Source organism: Erinaceus europaeus, chromosome 1, assembly GCF_950295315.1.
Source record: "Erinaceus europaeus chromosome 1, mEriEur2.1, whole genome shotgun sequence".
NCBI lineage: Eukaryota > Metazoa > Chordata > Mammalia > Eulipotyphla > Erinaceidae > Erinaceus > Erinaceus europaeus.
Window position 1 is genome coordinate 61,013,951 of NC_080162.1, and position 19,987 is coordinate 61,033,937.

A 19,987-nucleotide genomic window follows, 5' to 3' on the forward strand; every position below is an offset into this window, starting at 1 on the left:
CAAATTTAGAAAAATTTTATGAGTTTCACAGTGGTTTTTCACTTGGTTTCTGTGTTGTCAGATAATTTTGTGGGAGGAGGATCTATAATTACCTCCTTCTAGTAGACAGGTTGAGAATAGACCTTCTTATATGGGATTCCCCAAATCTTTGAGTGGTGTTTCAGAATTTATTTCAGCTTATTAATTCATAATTTATGAAATTATGAATGTATGTTTTTCTGTGTATCTACATAAACTTGCCACTCTTTAGATGTAGTTCCCAAAATAATCTTTATTTAATTTTTTTTTAATTTCTTCATTGGGGAATTAATGTTTTACAGTTGACAACCAAATCATTAACACACCTTATGTAAGACTTGATGCGACACTTTCTCTTCAACATGTAAGAACTTATCAAGGGAATAATTCTGTATCCACAAAACAGTGGCTAGTGTTCCATTTGCTGATACATTTGATAAAGAACCACTGTCCTTTAAATAGCTTTCTGGGGACTGCTTTCTTGTTTTTAATGTGTGTGTTGTCAGATCATTCAAACGTCATTTTCTCTTGGAGAAATTAAACAAATATTGAAAATAAATGCACTAAGAAAGAGGTGGTTTGGAGATCAGGTATATGCACACACACACACGAGGACTGAAGCATAGCTTTTCCGAAAAATATATAACTCCAGCTCAAAAAATTGGGGGGGGCGGGGTTAGGGCCGGTGAAATAGCTCACTTGGATTGTGTGGTGCTTTGCAGTGTGTGTGATCTAGGTTTGAGCCCAGTCCCCATCACACTGAAGGAAGCCTCAGCACTTGGTCTCTTTATCTAACTAGTGTTAGCTATTACAAATATTCTTTAAACACAGAAACAAAATGACAGTTTATGCTTATTAAACAATGAAAGGCTTTTTCCTTAAAGATGCCCTTAAGTAACATACCTTTCCTGAATGTGAAGTGTAAGAAGACAACAGGACCATGTAATGATAAAAACCAATGACCAAGTTCAGAGGTATTCAGTCCATTAACAAAGAACCATTATATCCTGATTTTGAAGAGAAATCTACATATTGCTTCTATCATGCTATATGTATAGTACCTTAAATGCATTCTAGTATTTTCTGTTCCCATGAAAATTTAATGGGGTAACTATAAAACACTCATGTTATAGGTGAGAAACCCAAGGAAGGAAAAAAAAAAATGGAAGCACCGATTGGTAAAAGGTCTATAGAAGCACAGAAGAAATGAGAAGCAAAACACTAAGCCAATGATGCATATCCTCTCATTATAATCTCTGAGACATACATTCACTTTCATTCTTCTGAACATTTCAACACAACTTTTTCAACACCATTTGTCAAAGAGACTCTCTCCACTTAATAGTTTGGGCCCTCTTACAAAAAATTAGATGTCTGTAGGTGTGGGAGCTTACTTATGGATTCTCAATTCTGTTCCACTGGTCAGAGTTTTGTTGCCCTTGTAGTTGTTGTTGTCATTGTTGTTGGATAAGACAGAGATAAATGGAGAGAGGAGGGGAAGGAAGAGAGGGGGGGAGAGAAAGACAGACACCTGCAGACCTGCTTCACCACTTGTGAAGTGACTCTTCTGCAGGTGGGGAGCCGGGGGCTCGAACCAGGATCCTTACACCAGTACTTGCACTTCGCATCATGTGTGCTTAACCCGCTGCGCAACCACCTGACTCCCTGAAATAGCACTCTTAAGATTATTAATGACCTTGGGTCCATACTCCCAGAGGGTTAAAGAATAGGAAAGCGGGAATCGGGTGGTAGCGCAGCGGGTTAAGCGCAGGTGGCGCCAAACGCAAGGACCAGCGAAAGGATCCTGGTTTGGGCCCCCGGCTCCCCACCTGCAGGGGAGTCGCTTCAGAGGCAGTGAAACAGGTCTGCAGGTGTTTATCTTTCTCTCCTCTTCTCTGTCTTCCCCTCCTCTCTCCATTTCTCTCTGTCCTATCCAACAACAATGACATTGATAATAACTACAACAATAAAACAACAAGGGCAACGAAAGGGAATAAATAAATAAATAAATATAAAATAATAATAATAAAAAAAAGAATAGGAAAGCTACCAGGGGAGGGGAGGGGATACAGAGTTCTGGTGGTGGGAATTGTGTGAAGTTGTACCCCTCGTATCCTGTGGTGTAGTCAATGTTTTCTTTTTATAAATAAAATTTTTTTAAAAAATAAATTGAAATGTTGGCATCTGTAATGATTATATAATGAAATGGTAATGTCTTGATATGGTGTGTTTACATAAAACATGAAAATTTAAAAAAAAAAAGAATGTCTATATCAGACTTAACATCTGTTGACAGTCTCCACTTCCACCAGGTCCATACAAGCCACTGTCATCTCTCTATTATGCTGCCATAGCAGTTCTTAGTGGCTTGCCACTTCTACATTTGCCCTGGCAATTTATTAAATTCAACAAAGTAATCTCTTATAATTCCTGATAAAAACTATCACTGTCCTGATATAAAACCACACATGGAATCTGTTTATCACACATGGAGTAAATCCAACCTCCTTGTAGAACTGTTGGAATAAAACTCAAAATCCAAACACTGGCTTTAGAACCCTGCATGATCTTGCCATCTGACTTTGAATTCATTTTTTTTCTTTATTTTATTTTTATACTTTTTATATTTATTTATTCCCTTTTGTTGCCCTTGTTGTTTTATTGTTGTAGTTATTATTGTTGTTGTTATTGATGTCATCATTGTTGGATAGGACAGAGGGGGGGGAGACGGGGAGAGAAAGATAGACACCTGCAGACCTGCTTCACTGCCTGTGAAGCGACTCCCCTACAGGTGGGGATCTGGGGGCTCGAACCGGGATCCTTAAGCCAGTCCTTGTACTTTACGCCACCTGCACTTAACCTGCTGTGCTACTGTCCGACTCCCGAATTCATATTTTTCTATCCCTCTCCCCTTCTCCATTCTTTTGATGCCACTCTATTCTTTCTGTTGATATTGTTTTGAGTTCCCAGTTCTGTCAGAGTACAGTGATGGAAATAAATGAGATGGTAACATGTATATGTAACATATCCTTATTATTATTATTATTATTATTATTATTATTATTATTATTAGCAGCAGCATTATGAGTATATATTCTTTTTTTCTGGTTCAAGTTTTTTTAAATTTATTTATTGGGGAATTAATATTTTACATTCAACAGTAAATACAGTAGTTTGTACATGCATAACATTTCCCAGTTTTCCATATGACAATACAACCTCCACTAGGTCCTCTGTCATCCTTCTTGTATCTATATTCTCCCCACTCACCCACTCCAGAGTCTTTTACTTTGGTGCACTATGCCAATTCCAGTTCAGGTTCTACTTGTATTTTCTTTTCTGATCTTGTTTTTCAACTTCTGCCTGAGTGTGAGATCATCCCATACTAATCTTTCTGTTTCTGACTTATTTCACTTAACATGAATTTTTCAAGGTCCATCCAAGATCGGCTGAAAACGGTGAAGTCACCATTTTTTATAGCTGAGTAGTATTCCAGTGTGTGTGTGTGTGTGTGTGTGTGTGTGTGTGTGTGTGTGTGTGTGTGTGTGTGTGTGTGTATTACAACTTGCTCAGCCACTCATCTGTTGTTGGACACCTGGGTTGCTTCCAGGTTTTGGCTATTACAAATTGTGCCGCCAAGAACATATGTGTACACAGATCTTTTTGGATGGGTGTGCTGGGTTCCTTAGGATATATCCCTAGGAGAGGAATTGCAGGATCATAGGTTAGGTCCATTTCTAGCCTTCTGAGAGTTCTCCAGACTGTTCTCCACAGAGGTTGGACCAATTGACATTCCCATCACCAGTGCAGGAGGGTTCCTTTGACCCCACAACCTTCCAGCATTTGCTGCTGTTACCTTTTCTGATGTATGACATTCTCACAGGAGTGAAGTGATATCTCATTGTTGTCTTGATTTGCATTTCTCTTTCAATCAGAGCATTTTTTCATGTGTTTCTTCGCCTTTTGGATCTCTTCTGTGGTGAATATTCTGTCCATGTCCTCCCCCCATTTTTGGATGGGGTTATTTGTTGTCTTGTTGTTGAGATTTGCAAGTTCTTTATATATTCTGGTTATTAGCCTCTTGTCTGATGTATGGCATGTAAAGATCCTCTCCCATTCTGTGAGGGGTCTCTTGGTTTGGGTAGTAGTTTCTTTAGCTGTACAGAAGCTTTTTAATTTGATGTAGTCCCATAGTTTTATGCTTGTCTTAGTCTTCTTTATAATTGGATTCGTTTCATTGAAGATGTCTTTAAAATTTATGCAGAAAAGAGTTCTGCCAATATTTTCTTCTAAGTATTTGATAGTTTGTGGTCTAACACACAAGTCCTTGATCCACTTGGAATTTACTTTTGTATTTGATGAAATACAGTGGTTCAGTTTCATTCTTCTGCATGTTTCAACCCATTGTTTCCAACACCATTTGTTGAAGAGACTCTGCTTTCCCCATTTAATAGTCTGGGCCCCTTTGTCAAAGATTATATGTCCATAGGTGTGGATGAGTTTATATTCTTATCTCTAGTTATTGGCACGTAAGCTATATAGTGTACTGAGATTCAATTTCTCGTTTAAAATCTTTTTTTAAATGTAGCTAATATTTGCTTTTTTAATGTTTCCTATTGGAAGTGGGGATATATATATTACCCAACATTTGTCATTCTAAACTTAACTCAAAATCTGAACATTACCTTTCAGTAATTTCAGATTGAACATCTATTCTGTAATAGGCATGCAAAGGTACAATCATACGGAATAGTAACATAATTTGACATAGTTTGAAATATTGAGATATTAGAGAGGGAAAAGATAGAGCATTAGTTATTGGGTTTTCATGCAATGGAATTTTTCAAGAAAGCAAGCAAAGCTTTATTTATACTTCTGTTCTGACACAAGGGAAACACAGTTCATGCAGCAGATCTCAGACAGGAGCCTACTGTCACAGTATTTAGAGGGAGGGGCACGTAAACACCTTGTGAACAGAGAGTAGTCATCCACTGAGCATTTGGAAAGAAAGAGCAGGTTGGGCCTTCGTGTCAGCACATCGTCTATGTGTGAACAGATGAAGTCATCCAATTCGGGGGAAGTAGTCAAAGTCCACTAATCAGAGACCATTGGCAGTAGCAAATCAGTTAGGTCAATTATGGTCCCTAGTGGGTGGACAGTTACCAACCACACTTTTTCATGTGATCCACTTGTGATGATGGGATTCCATTACTGTCCCTTTGAATTGAAGGGAAACAGGTGACCAAAAGTTTCTCTCTCTCTCTCTCTCTCTCTTTCTTTCTAAGACTTTATTTATTAACCAGAAAGATAGGAGAAGAGAGAGGGGAAGAACCAGACATCACTCTGGTACATGTGCGCTGGGGATTGAACTTAGGACCTCATGCTTGAGGATTTGATGCTTTATCCACTGTGCCACCTCCTGGACCACCGAGAGATTTCTTTATCTTGACTTTCCTTTTCTTTTCTTTTCTTTTCCTTTCTTTCTTTCTTTGTTTTTTTTTTTTTTTTACTGTGGGTACTCAGCTACTATTCTAAATAATAGAAGTTTCTGGATTGTTGGATGAAAGGAATGATTTCTAGAGGTGCTAAGTTTGAGTACTGTTGACATGGAGGTATCTGGTAGAAGCTGAACTGTGAGCTTATCCAGAGATGTTACTATAAAAAAAGTTCAGAAACCAGAGCTCAGTGATATGAGGAGAAAACCCAGCTCAATGCACATATTACAATACACAAGGACCAAAGTTCAAGCCCCTGCTTCCCATGTTCAGGGGGAAAGCTTTGCTACTGGTGAAATAGTGATACAGGTGTCTCTTTTTGTCTCTCATCCTCATTATCTTCCCCACCCCTCTTGACTTCTGTTTGTCTCTATCTAATAAATAAATTACACACAAACACACACACACACACACACACACACACACACACACACACACGAAAACCCAGTTCAACTGTTGAAAGTCATTTGACCTCTCTGAATTTCATTTCTCATCTATGAAATGATAATAAAATACCTCATGATAGGGAGTTCCATAAATCAAACTACAGAACATGAATACATTGAAGCATAGTTTCTCCCCTGTGACTTCTCTGTCTTTCTCTTCTATCAGGCTATGGTTTATAAGATTTATTCTAATTCTGCAATTTAAATTTCTGTTTTTTTCTTTACAAAGAATTGAATGTTCATAGTTTTAAAAGATAAATTTAGTAGTTCCCTGTCCCACATTCCTACTCTTTAGTTTCCCTTCCCACAGCAGCTATGACTATTGTTCTAAAATTTATTCCTATATTTGAATATAAAATACTTTTACTACTATTTCTTGATTTTTTAAAAATTTTAAATGTTATTTAGATGCCAAGTTTAGGTATTTTTACCTTCACATCAGAAAAAGGTAGGATTTAATTCTATTATACTCCCAGTTTTAATACTATTATCACTAGTATAGTATATTTAGTACTATATATACTAGTATTGTGTAATTCATCAGCACTGGAAATATATACTCTTGACTCTAGTGTTGATATCTAAACTACACAGTGCTGCGATTTAGTTTTCTTTTTTGTACAGATTCTTCTCTGCAGTTAATACCTGCTTCATTTTTTAGTTCAATTTTTTTTGGGGGGTAGGATGTGCTAGCATTCTCATTTTCCAAATTAATGGGAAATTTGTACATTTTTCAATAACCTAAAATCCAGTCATACTCTAGAAGTTTAATTTTTCCTTTTTGGAAATACTTTCCTGATCTCTTTTGGCTCCTGGCTTCAATTTGTACTATTGTTTTTTTAAGCTGAATGCATAGCCTTGTGCCATTCAAAAATCCTCGTGTCTTTTCTCCTTTTGAATTTCCTTATTTTATTGCTTTTTTTTTTTTAATCTTAAACACTTACCTCCTATTTTATTTGGCCAAGGCTTTTAGCTTTATGAGAAAGAAAGAGTTTACAGGAAGAAAATTAGTTGAAACTTCGTAGACTTTTTTTTTTTTCCCCTCCGGGGCTGTTGCCGGGGTTGGGTGCTTGCACTACGAATCCACTGCTCCTGGAGGCCGTTTTTCCCATTTTATTTGATAGGACAGAGAGAAATTGAGAGAGGAGAGGAAGATAGGGAGAGAGAAAGACACCTGCAGACTTGCTTCACTACTTGTAAAGCCGCCCACCTGCAGTTGGGGAGTGGGGACCTCAAACTGGAATCCTCTAGCTCTTTGTACTATGTGAGCTTGACCCAGTGGGCTACCTCACAGCCCGAGAGACTTTGTAGACCATTATTCTGTGTTCACACCTGGTTGACATTTTAGGTGAATATAGGTGTGACAGGGTCCCCACTCTCTTAGCATAACTAACTCCATATTGACCTAAACCTGAACCTGTGCAACCACTTTACTTGCCAAACAAGAAATAGATATTAGTGCTCTGTAATTGTTGATTAATTGCTGACTGTTAATTGTTTTCATAACTGGTTGTCCTGACTGCGGTAAGACCGCCCTAACAACCGCATATTTGGCTTCTGTAACCTAGCTTGCTTCCTGCACCTGCCCCTGTAAATGCTTGTGGTACACTGAGATGGGCACTGCACTTTTAGCTGTGAGTGTAGTCACCAGCAGGCTAACTAAAGACTCCCTAATTTTGGTCTTGACTGGTCGTCCTTGCCTTTACCCCACAACATAGGCTTTGAAGTTGTAAATAATTTTCCTTCAGCATTTTAAAGAGAGTGCATCTTCTTTTTTTCAGTGTTCAGTGTTATATTGAGAAACCTGTTGCTCTTGTGATCCTTTTGCTTCTCATGTGATCTCTTGTTTTCCATTGGGATATGGTTTATTTCCTCTGTATTTTGATACCTCATAGTGGTATGTCTTTACGATATTCATTTTTTTTCATGTTATATTGGTAGGTTGAGAAATCTTTTCAACTATAGCACTTACTTATTAATAATTTTTTGAGTTAGTCCTTTGAAATTTATTTCTACTATGCTCTTATCTTGAAAATTCTGTTATCTGAATGACTGGCCTATTCTGATTATTTTTCTCCCATATTCTTTAACCTAAAATCATTTTTTTCTCTCTTCTTAATGTATTTGTCTGCATTATCTTTCTGTATTTTTCCTTTCTTTTATTAGTGATTTTATAATTATTTTTTGGGGTCATCTAAAAAAGACAAAAACCAGAAAGTGTTTTGGTTTTTGTCTTTATTAGAAGACCCACTAAAATAACCAGCAATGCTATTTGTCTCTACTAAAGATTGTAGACTGATATGAAAGACTTTTCTGTGCTTGGGTCACACTTGTCATCTTGAAGTTTTTATTATTGTGCAAACAGTTTTCTTTTAGAATATCTCAGGTCTTGATTCTTGAACTGGTTCAATGGCTAGAAAGGAGTAAATCATTCTTGTACTTTGAAGATAGCAGCGTGACTTCTTTCATCATGATGATTTTTGGTTGAAGGGATCTAGTCACTTCACTATTTCATGTAAAAATTTCACTTCAGTGTCATTATTTCATCTTGGAAATTCCTTCTGAATATTGCTTAACCTAATACCCATAGTCTTATAAGACTTTCTAGTTTGGTCACTGTAGAGTATAGATATCCTGTGTCTTCTACAGAGTTAGGGAAAAGTAACTTCCTTACTCTGTAAGTAGTCTTGGATTATCTGAAAACTCATGCCACATTTTTCCTTACTTTTATTAGTAATTTTATAGTTATTTAAAAAATTATAAAATAATAGGGATATAATTCCATACCATTTCCTCCAGGAAAGATCTGTGCCTTGACTCCCCTCTACCAGTAAGCACCCAGTTCTCCCAAGGTCATGCATATGGGCTACCTACCTACCTACCTACCTACCTACTTACTTACTTATCTCCCTACCTACCTATCTATCTTTCTACCTATCATTTTTACTTTTATTTTTTATTTTTGCCCATTTTTATTCATTTCTGTGGTCCTGACTTCACTTTTGTTATGAATCACATACCTACACCTATTGCAATTTTCAGGTGTCTTTCCTTTTACCTCTTCCCCCTCAAATAAGAGAAACCATGCCTGTGTTACTGAAGTGTTCTCCAGATTCTCTTCCCTCTCACTAATGGTAAAACTAGATAAAATCATCTCAAGTCATTTGAATATTTTTTCTTAATTTTTTAATTTATTTTCCCTTTTGTAGCCCTTGTTGTCTTATTTTTTTAGTTATTATTGTTGTTGTTATTGATGTTGTTGTTGGATAGGACAGAGAGAATTGGAGAGAGGAGGGGAAGACAGAGAGGGGGAGAGAAAGATAGACACCTGCAGACCTGCTTCACCATTTGTGAAGTGACTCCCCTGCAGGTGGGGAACTGGGGGCTTGAACCGGGATCCTTCCACTGGTCCTTGTGCTTTGCGCTTCATGTGCTTAACCCACTGAGCTACTGCCTGACTCCCCATTTGAATATTTATAACCGTCTTCCTTTCAGTCCTACTCTGCATTCCTGCCTCTAGAAGAACTTAAAGCCATCAATAGTTGACCCTTTTGGGGTTAATATCAAAACTGAATAGTTACCTTTAAGTGTGCCCCCCAACTTCAAACGCTATTCCCGCACATGTGTATCCTATAGAAACTTAGGCCTCAGTTCCATAGATATGCTTGGTGAGCAACTACTTCTTCATATTCTTTTCATTTTCTGAAAGGCCCTATTTTTTTTTTTTCTTGTCTACCTTTCTTCAGCTCTGTTTCTGCCCCCCCACCCACATCCCAGCCCCTGCCAGCTACTGGGATTTGGGAATGGAGCATAGATAAATGTCTGTGTTTAATTTACTAAGTTTAATCTCCTAAATTTAATCAGAAGCTCCCCCCAAATCCAATTTGGTTGGTTTTTATTTTTATTATGTTCTTTGATAGTTCTTGGGTTAATTCTTCATTTGTTCTCCATGTGCCTACTTGCTATGCCAGATGTTTGAAGATGTCCTTGGGGAGGAAAAATGAAGTTTTTAAAAATATAGTATTTTAGAAATGCTCACAGTAGTTCAGTGTGTGAGATCTTAAAGAGGCCCAGTCATTTCTAACCACTAAACTCTCATAATAGAAATAGTTTCATTCATATTTGTGTAAACCGTCAGGAGCATTTTTAAATGCCTATAATAAAGTTTGTGCTTATTATTTAAGATTAAATTTAAGGTAGTAAATCAAGGCTTTTGGTGGCATGCCCCTGACAGCAGAGAGAACCTGGTAAATGATCTGTAAGAGCTGATCAAAGGGAGTTACTAAGCCTTTTTTTCTCCCTATATTTGTGTTTTAGTCCTTTAATCTGGTAGTGTTTCTAATTCTATTCTGAATACAATAATGCACACTTTATCCCCACTCAAGTGTTCTTGGTGACATCTGGCACTATCTTTGCCAAATGGCCACTATTTAGGTACAAATCTGCCTTCTGTCAAGCCTGTACAGAGTATGAGCAATAACAGTTGTCAGAAAATGAGCATCTTTTAAGTTCTTATTCTTACTACATTTTTGTTCCAGTAAACAATTAAAAATTTAGAAGGTAAAATGACTGCTATTCATTTCTGCCTAGGTTCACCTTTTCTGGCCAGTGAAGATGGTGTGCTTGGAGGAGTGATTGTTCTCCGATCTTGTAGATGTTCCATGGAGCCTGACTCCACGCACAATAAGCAAACCCTTCTAGGTAAGTTGGACATAAACATTACATGTGTGGTTTTCTTTTCTATTTTTCAAGACATAGAAACATTTATACCCTTAGACTTAATAAGTTTAAGCTACGGGAAGGCTAGGCTGCTCTATTAAATGTAAATATCTATTTTACTGCCCTTTTTCTGTAAAAGTTCATCCTTTATGGGGCTGCACAGTGATGTACCTTATAAGGCTTGCATATTACCATGCACAAGGATCTGAGTTCAGATCCAGTCCCCAACTATAGTAGGGAAGCTTCGCTAGTTGTGAAGCAGTACTACAGTTATCTCTCTCTCCCTGTACCCCCTCAATGTCTTTGTCTTATGAAAAATAAATAAAATATTAAAAAAAGAAATAATTGAAGTCTTGAAATTTGTTAAAGTTAGAGGGATTGATACCTATGAAGTTTATCTACTTAAATCCAGTGAACACAGGCTGCTGTCAACTTATTGATGCTTTTGATTGTGTAGGTTTTACACTTTTTGCTTTAAAAAGTTAACTATTGAGTAGGGAAGATAGCGTAACAGTTTTGCAGAGACCCTCATGCCTGAGGATCCACAGTCCCAGATTCAATCCCCTACACTACCATAAACCAGAGATGAGCAAAAGTTAACTCTGTTCAGTATTTGCTAAGGAAGCAAATAGTACTGAAGAAATAGAAAAAAAAAAAGGAAAACATATAGTTCAAACTTATCCTTAAACTCTATTCCTCCTGGCTTTTGTTAAAATTATACTCTAATTTGAAACTATATATTTTAATTTTATTACAAATTTAGCATTCTATTTTTTTGTTGGTGGTGTTCTTTAAACCTTTTTTTTTAATGAGAAAATTTATTGCATGATGGATCCTTGAAATCCTTAATATGAACTGGATGCTAAAACAACTACTGTCTTGGAGTTTGATGATGTCCTTGCACAGAATCTATATCTAAAACTTGGGTTAACAGTTTTTAGGTGCTTTATTCAGCTGGTATTGGTTTCATTTCATCTTTTAGCCCGAAGACTTCAGTCATACTTTTTCTTCTTTTCTTTATTAGTAGGATAGTTGTTTTTGTCACAGGTGTATTTCCAAGGGTGGTAGGTCTTAGAACCACAGTGGTGACAAAGCTAATAGACTACTGTTTGATTTATCTTTATATTTTCTTTCAACCATTTTCACTCTTTTAACTATGAAAGTTTAAGAAGGTTTATTTGCTTTCTTCCTTTTATCTTCTTCACTCACTCAACTATAAGCAACCATACAATTATTTGTATTGTTTGCTTTAACCATAGTTATCTTCTACACTTTGATCAAAAGTTAGTTCCAACCAATAACAATTAGTAATCAACTTTAGTGGTATCAAGATTGTAAAAATATTATTCACTGCATATCCTGATACTGGAAGATTAGATCCATAAAAAGAGAAGATTCTGTCATAAGCCTCTGTCTGTTAAAGGATATTTCAAACATGTCTTGTGTATATTCTCTGTGCTGTGCTCCACCAGGTTTGCCAAATCAGATCACAATTTAATTTGCTTTGTTGGACCATGACTTCTCAATTATTGCTTTACAAAATTCTTCTATAGTGTAATTTCATAAACTTATGAGTTCTTTTTTTTTTTTTTTTTGCCTCCAGGGTTATAGCTGGGACTCAGTGCCCACACTATGAGTCTACTGCTCCTGAAAGCCATCTTTTACATTTTTTTTTATTGGCTAGGACAGAGAGACATTGAGAGAGGAGGGGGAGGTAGGGGGAGGGGGAAAAGAAAGATAGACACCTCCAGACCTGCTTCACCACTTGCAAAGCAACGCCCTGCAGATGGGGAGCTGGGGCTCGAACTGGGAACCTTGCATAGTTCCTTGCACTTTGTACTATGTGTGCTTAACCCTGTGCACTACCACCCAGCCCCCAACTCATGAGTTCTCAATGTTTAGTATTGCCTAGTAACCAGAAATACTCAGAGGCTTCTTTTTTTTTTTCCCCTATGCTTCCAAGTAAAACAAAAGAATTTTAAAAAAAAGTAAGGAAAGTAAAAACCTTGCTGTACATTTTTCTATATTTATTCTTGAAAATAATATAACCAGAGCACTTTCTCAATTCAGCTTTCTTTATGTCCACTCTTTTCTATAAATCATAAATGTTTCTGTTGTACCACAAGAACAGTTTCAGTCAAATCTATTGTCACTAGCTAGAGCTTTCTGATAGCTGTTAATGAGTTTCTATTCTTCCTCTTACTCCTCCTTGTCATTACCTAGGTTTCATTCCTCTGAGCTAACATTTTCCATAGAAAGACAAAGACAGAGAGATAGAGGGAAAGACACCACTGCACTGAAGTTTTCTTCCATTTGCTGCCACTGGAGCTTGGAATCTGAGTTGTGTATGTGACAGAGTAAGCATTCTATTTAAAAGCTATCTTGCAGGTCTGGCACTCTTAGTCTTTTATGTGACCATGTTATGTTTGTCCATAAATTGTTCGGAAGAGATGGAACTTAATTACTTTCTTTTTTTAAAATTTTATTTATTTATTGGATCAAGACAGAAATCGAGAGGGAAGGGAGGGATAGAGAGGGAGAGAGACAGAGAGACACCTGCAGCCCTGCTTCACCACTTGTGGAGCTTTCCCCCTGCAGGTGGGGACTGGGGGCTCGAACCTGGGTCCTGCCACACTATAACATGTGTGTTCAATCAGGTGTGCCACTACCTGGGCCCTACAAACTTTTTTTCTAGTGGTTTAATAGCGTTTTATAAAATTATAAGATAACAGGGGTATAATTCTACACTGTTCTTACCACCAGAATTCTGTGTACCCATTCCCTCCAGAAGAAACTGCAGTATTTCTCCCAAGGTCACAGATGTGGTTGGCTTTATGTATCTATATCTACACCTACATCTATTTATACCTCTTTCTATATCATCATATATATATGATATATATGATATATCTCTATATCATCATATATATATATATATATATATATACCTCTGTCTATATTTTTGCCCATTCTTTCTATTGTCCTTTCTTCTCTTCCTTTCTTTTTTTTTTAATTTTATTTCTTTATTGGGGAATGAATGTTTTACATTCAACAGTAAATACAATAGTTTGTACATGCATAACATTTCCCAGTTTCCCATATAACAATACAACCTCCACTAGGTCCTCTGTCATCCTTCTTGGACCTGTATTCTGCCCACCCACCCACCCCCACCCCAGAGTCTTTTACTTTGGTGCTGCATGCCAATTCCATTTCAGGTTCTACTTGGTTTTTTGTTTTTTTTTTCTGATCTTGTTTTTCAACTTCTGCCTGAGAGTGAGATCATCCCATACTCATCCTTCTGTTTCTGACTTATTTCACTTAACATGAATTTTTCAAGATCCATCCAAGATCGGCTGAAAACGGTAAACTCACCTTTTTTTTTTTTACAGCTTAGTAGTATTCCATTGTGTATATATACCACAACTTGCTCAGCCACTCATGTGTTGTTGGACACCTGTGTTGCTTCCAGGTTTTAGCTATTACAAATTGTGCTGCCAAGAACATATGTGTACACAGATCTTTTTGGATGGATGTGTTGGGTTCCTTAGGATATATCCCCAGGAGGGGAATTGCAGGATCATAGGGTAGGTCCATTTCTAGCCTTCTGAGAGTTCTCCACAGAGGTTGGACCAATTTACATTCCCATAAACAGTGCAGGAGAGTGCCTTTGACCCCACACCCTCTCCAGCATTTGCTGCTATTACCTTTTCTGATGTATGACATTCTCACAGGAGTGAAGTGATATCTCATTGTTGTCTTTATTTGCATTTCTCTGACAATCAGAGACTTGGAACATTTTGTTATGTGTTTCTCGGGCTTTTGGATCTCTTCTGTGGTGAATATACTGTCCATGTCCTCTCCCATTTTTGGATGGGGTTATTTGTTGTCTTATTGTTGAGTTTGGCAAGCTCTTTATATATGTTAGTTATTAAACTCTTGTCTGATGTATGGTATGTAAAGATCTTCTCCCATTCTGTGAGGGGTCTCTTGGTTTGGGTAGTGGTTTCTTTTGCTGTGAAGAAGCTTTTTAATTTGATGTAGTCCCATAGGTTTATACTTGGCTTAGTCTCCTTTGTAATTGGATTCATGTAACTGAAGATGTCTTTAAAATTTATGCGGAAAAGAGTTCTGCCAATATTTTCCTCTAAGTATCTGATAGTTTGTGGTCTAACATCCAAGTCCTTGATCCACTTGGAATTTACTTTTGTATTTGGTGAAATACAGTGGTTCAGTTTCATTCTTCTGCATGTTTCAACCCATTGTTTCCAACACCATTTGTTGAAGAGACTCTGCTTTCCCCATTTAATAGTCTGGGCACCTTTGTCAAAGATTAGATGTCCATAGGTGTAGGGGCTCACTTCTGGGCTCTCAATTCTATTCCACTGGTCAGTGTATCTATTCATGTTCCAGTACCAAGCAGTTTTGATGACAATGGCCTTATAATACAATTTGAGATCTGGGAGTGTGATGCCTCCGGTTCTGTTCTTTTTTCTCAATATTGTTTTAGCAATTCTAGGTCTTTTCTGGTTCCTGAAAAACATTTGTAGCATTTTTTTTATTCTCCTAAAAAATGTGCTTGGGATCTTGATGGGGATAGCATTAAATTTGTAGATGGCTCTGGGTAGTATATTCACTTTGATGATGTTAATTCTTCCAACCCATGAACATGGAATATCTTTCCACTTCTTTGTGTCTTTTTCAATTTCTTTGAGTAGTGACTCATAATTTTTAGTATACAAGTCTTTCACTTCTTTGGTTAGGTTTACTCCTAGCTATTTTATTGTTTTTGTTGCTATAGTAAAAGGAATTTATTTCTGCATTTCAATTTCTTCTATGTTGTCTAAACTAGATAAGTTTTCAGCTATTATGGCCTGAAGAATGCTTTCTTCCTCTCCCTCTCTTTCTTCCTCTGGTATGCCAATAATGCGTATATTGTTTCTTTTGAAGTCATCCCATAGGATTCTGTTGTTGTGTTCAGCATCTCTTCATCTCTTAGTCTCTTTTTGAGATCTCTTACTTCTTTTTTATTGTCTCTAATTCTTTATTGATCTTGCTAATTCTGTCTTCAGCCACATTTATTCTGTTCTCTCTCTCCCCTCTACTGTTTTGTGGAGCTCATCTATTTTGTTACCCTGTTCTGATACTGTTTTAGCTTATTTAGCTAGTTGTGTTCTTAGCTCAGCTATTTCAGCTTTCAGCTCTCTAATAACCTCGAGAAAATTAGTGTTTTCTTCCAGAGTCTCATTTGTTGTTCCTGTATTTCTGATTACAATTCTTTCAAACTCTTTACTCACTCCTGTGATTATTTCCTTAGGTAGTGTTTGGATGTTGAACTCGTTATTTTGTGCTTCACCCTTTGGGGGACTTTTAGCTGGACTCTTGTCCTGGTTTGTTTCTCCATTATTTCTTCTTGTTGGTTTAACCATTTGATATATTATATTATGAGTTCCCTCTCTCAGTACTTTTCAAATTACTGATCACTCTTGCCTGGATTGACTTGTGTCTAAGTAAGGTAATTAAAGAGTTCACAGTTGTGGAAGTTAACAGTTGTTTCAATAGTATTTTATCCCTGAGTTGGAGCTCAGTGGTTTAAAAGCCTCTTTTTTCTTTTTCTTCCCTGTAAGTTATGTGAGCCTGAGGGCTTTTACACTACAAGTAGGCTTCTTATCTTACTCACTGACTCCTGATCAAGAGATAAAGCAGGGTGTGGCAGAAATACTCCAGTGGTTATACAAAGAGACTTTCACAGCCCCATGGCTATGCCATCGAGTTATAGGTCTTCTCCTGAGTTTTCTGACTAGGTCTCTGTCCTCTGGTGTCCCTCCCTCTTGGTGCTCCAGACTCTGAGGGCAGTAGCAGTGGAGACCCAGAGTTGCACTTGGTGAGTCTCAGGGGAGTCCTCTCCTCCCCTCAGCTGTCCCCTTGTTGGTGCAACAGACTGGAGGTGGTGTCTCAACTGACAAACTGCCGGACTGTTACCAGCCACTTAATCTCTCCATAGGCTCCTCTCTGTCACCAGCCACAGGTGTTTGCACTCACCAGTGACCTGGTGGGTTCCTGTAGTCATTCCAGTCCTGTCTCATTTTGGTCCCAGGTGGTCTCCTTTGGTATTCCTAGTTGATCCAGGAGAGAAGAGGAGAGGAGAGAAAGAGATCTGCTGCTGCTCGTAGCCCCACCTCCGGAAGTCCTATCTCCCTTCTCTTCCTTTCTAAGTCACACCTACACCTGTTACTACTTCTGAGTGTTCTTCCTTTTTTTTTTTTTTTCTTCTATCTCAGTTAAGAGGAACTGTGTTTTACTTCCTCTGCTGTTTTCAAGATTCACTGTGTTTTCAATATTCAAAACTGTGTTTGACTTCCTCTGCTGTTTTCAGTGATGGTATAAAACAAGATTTCTGGTGACAAACACTTTGGGTCCTGGTGCAGTTGAGGTTCAGAATCTATTGGTCATCTCCCCCTATCAATTACCCCTCTGGAAGTATGAACCAAAATTCTTTTTGGGGTGCAGAATGTTCGAGTTGTGACTCCTATAATTGTTTCTCTGCTGGAGATGGATGTTGGCAGGTCAATCTATATAACCCCAGTTTGTTTCTGTCTTTCCTTAGGGGGGTCAGGCTCTATAGAGGTAAGGTTCCAGGATACATTGGTGAGGTCATCTGTGCAGGGTGGTCAGGATGGAATCATAGGAGCATCTGCAATTTGGTGGCTGAAAGGCAGGAAGATATAAGAGCTTAATTACCTTCTTTCTGAGTTTGCTTCAAAAGTATAGAGATGTGGTTGAGTGTGGCTACTAAGGCTAGGTCACAAAAGGCATTTGACTTCTCCGTTTGATCAGTTACTTTGGGAAAGACCATCCTACACAGGTAGCACTATAGAAAATGTAGCAGGTTCCAGATGGTAAGGTGATGCCAATCAGACTTCCCCGGGCAGACAATCCCACCAATGTGTTCTGAAAACACGCTTCCCCAGAGACCCACCCGACTAGGTAAAGAGAGAGACAGGCTGGGAGTATGGACCTGTCAACACCCATGTTCATTGGGGGAGCAATTATAGAAGCTAGACCTTCCACCTTCTGCACCCCATAATGACCCTGGGTCCATACTCCCAGAGGGAGAAAGAATAGGAAAGCTATCAGGGGAGGGAATTGGATACAGAGTTCTGGTGGTGGGAATTGTATGGAGTTGTACCCCTCTTATCCTATGTTTTTTGTCAGTGTTTCCATTTTACAAGTAAAAATTAAAAAAAAAAAAAAAGGAAATGTAGCAAAAATCTTGTGACTTTCTAACAGCTAGCAAGTCACCTTGACTCGCTGCTAGTAAACCTTCAAATGATAACAACCCTGGGCACATTTTTTGAATGAAGAAACCCAAGAGACCCTGAAGCAAGAACCACCCAACAATGCAACTTAATTCTTCACCTGCAAAATTTGAGATAATATCAGTTTTTTTTTTTAAGCTAGTGTGTTTGTGAGTAATTTTACAACAACAGATAATAAGTCTTTTAGTTCTTTTACTAATAGAATTGCTCTTTGGTTTGTAATTCTTGGTACTCTGCTACTCTGTAGTCCATAATCATTTTTTTCCAGATTGTCTTCTGGGCCTTTCCAACTGTTTATCTCCCATTTCACACTGACAACAGAGTTATCTCTATAAAAATAATATATTTGTGGCTGGCATAGAGAACCTTAACTCAAAATTCAAAGCTAGTGCTGTTCAGAAGAATCAACTGTATAAAGGAAAAAGCAAAAATGAGAACTTGATATAATTATGGCTTAGAGAAATTCTAGGATTAGAGAGATGTCAAAAGCTTACAACATGTCTAAGTTAAATATTAGAAAACTATGTGAAAATGAAAACAAAATATGTGTTTCTTACTGTAATCTCTTTCTAAAAATAAAATTCCATTGTTATTTTATTGATAGATATTTTATTTTTTATTTACTTTATTTTTATTTTATTGTTTATTGTTTATTTTATTTTATTTTTATTTTATTTATTTATATTATTTTATGAAGAAAGTAATATTGATACTGATCCTACATATGTGAAGTGTACTGAACATAGCATATATGTTAATGATAACAGAAAGCAAAATTTATGGTATTATAAAGTAGAAAAGATATGCATATAAAAATCAAAGTTAAGAAAAGCTTCTACAATGTTACATTTGAGCTTACATTATCTATACGAACTTATGATTTTACAAAATATATGTCCTAATTGTCCACTTAAGTGGCTTGAAATACAATGACAGTCTGGAGTCAGTATTTATTTTTGCAGGGGTAGATAGCATAATAGTTATGTAAACAGTCTCCCATGCCTGAGGCTCCAAAGTCCTAGGTTCAATCACCTGCACCACCATAAACCAGAGCTGAGCAGTGCTCTGGTTAAAAATAATAATAATAATAATAATAATAATAATAATAATAATAATAATGGGGAAATATTTATTTTTAGTATCCAGACTTTGATGTCTTTCTTTCCCTTCCCCCTCATTTTATTGGAGGGTTAATGTTAAAAGTTGTTTACACATTGGTACAATTTCCAGCTCTGGGTTGGGAAATTGTGAGGATGTGGTTGAGCTCGATAGGGCTTACAAAGCACCCTGCATTCCTGATACTATGGCCTATCTACATAATCATTGTTTTGCCTGAAAGATCCCCACCCATTCCATTCACTTTTTCTATCTTCTTTCTACCCTCAAGACCCTCCCTGCCTGCAGGGTATTATTAATCCTACCAGTTAAAACCCTTGTAACAGTTGCTAAGGAAGTTCTTACCTTTCCACCCCCTTTTTGCCTTTCTCTGCCCCTTCCCTAGCCATTTCCGTTTCCATCTTGCCACTTCCGGGTCTGCCCTTTAAAAGCCTTGGCTCTCTGATCAACAAAGAATTGCATTGCCTCGCTGCCACCATGTGTTTGTTTCCTGAGTCATCTCTCTCGCTTTGCTGAGTGAATAGCAGCCCAGGCTGGCTCAGGTTGAGTACGCACCCAGGAAGAGGCACCCCCACGCTAGCCCAGTATCTGGCACCTGAATGTGGGGCTGGATTACTCAAAACCTGTCTGCCTTCCTGCCCGCCATGTCCAGCAATGCCCACAAGATAGCACAGCTATCCCTGAAGAACAAGAAACACTGCAAGAGGATTAGGTGCAGGACGTCCTCCAGGACCCATAATACGACCTGGCAGGACCTGAAAAACCTGGTTAACGGAGCCCCAAAATAAAACCTCCCTACCGCTTCTCTCTCCCCCCTCGTTCTCTCTGAATATCTTAAGCCTTCTGTCTGCCCCCTCTACTTCACCTGTCACCC

General features: G+C 37.7%; 1 protein-coding gene across 2 annotated transcripts in view; it reads left to right on the forward strand.

Moving 5' to 3' along the window:
* The window catches only part of TASP1 (taspase 1), a 226,737-nt gene that overhangs the window by 131,482 nt on the left and 75,268 nt on the right, over positions 1–19,987 (forward strand). For both annotated transcript variants that reach the window (XM_060186473.1, XM_060186476.1), the window contains one exon: positions 10,550–10,660. In XM_060186473.1, coding sequence (XP_060042456.1) covers positions 10,550–10,660 — 111 coding nt within the window. The remainder of the gene's footprint in view (positions 1–10,549; positions 10,661–19,987) is intronic.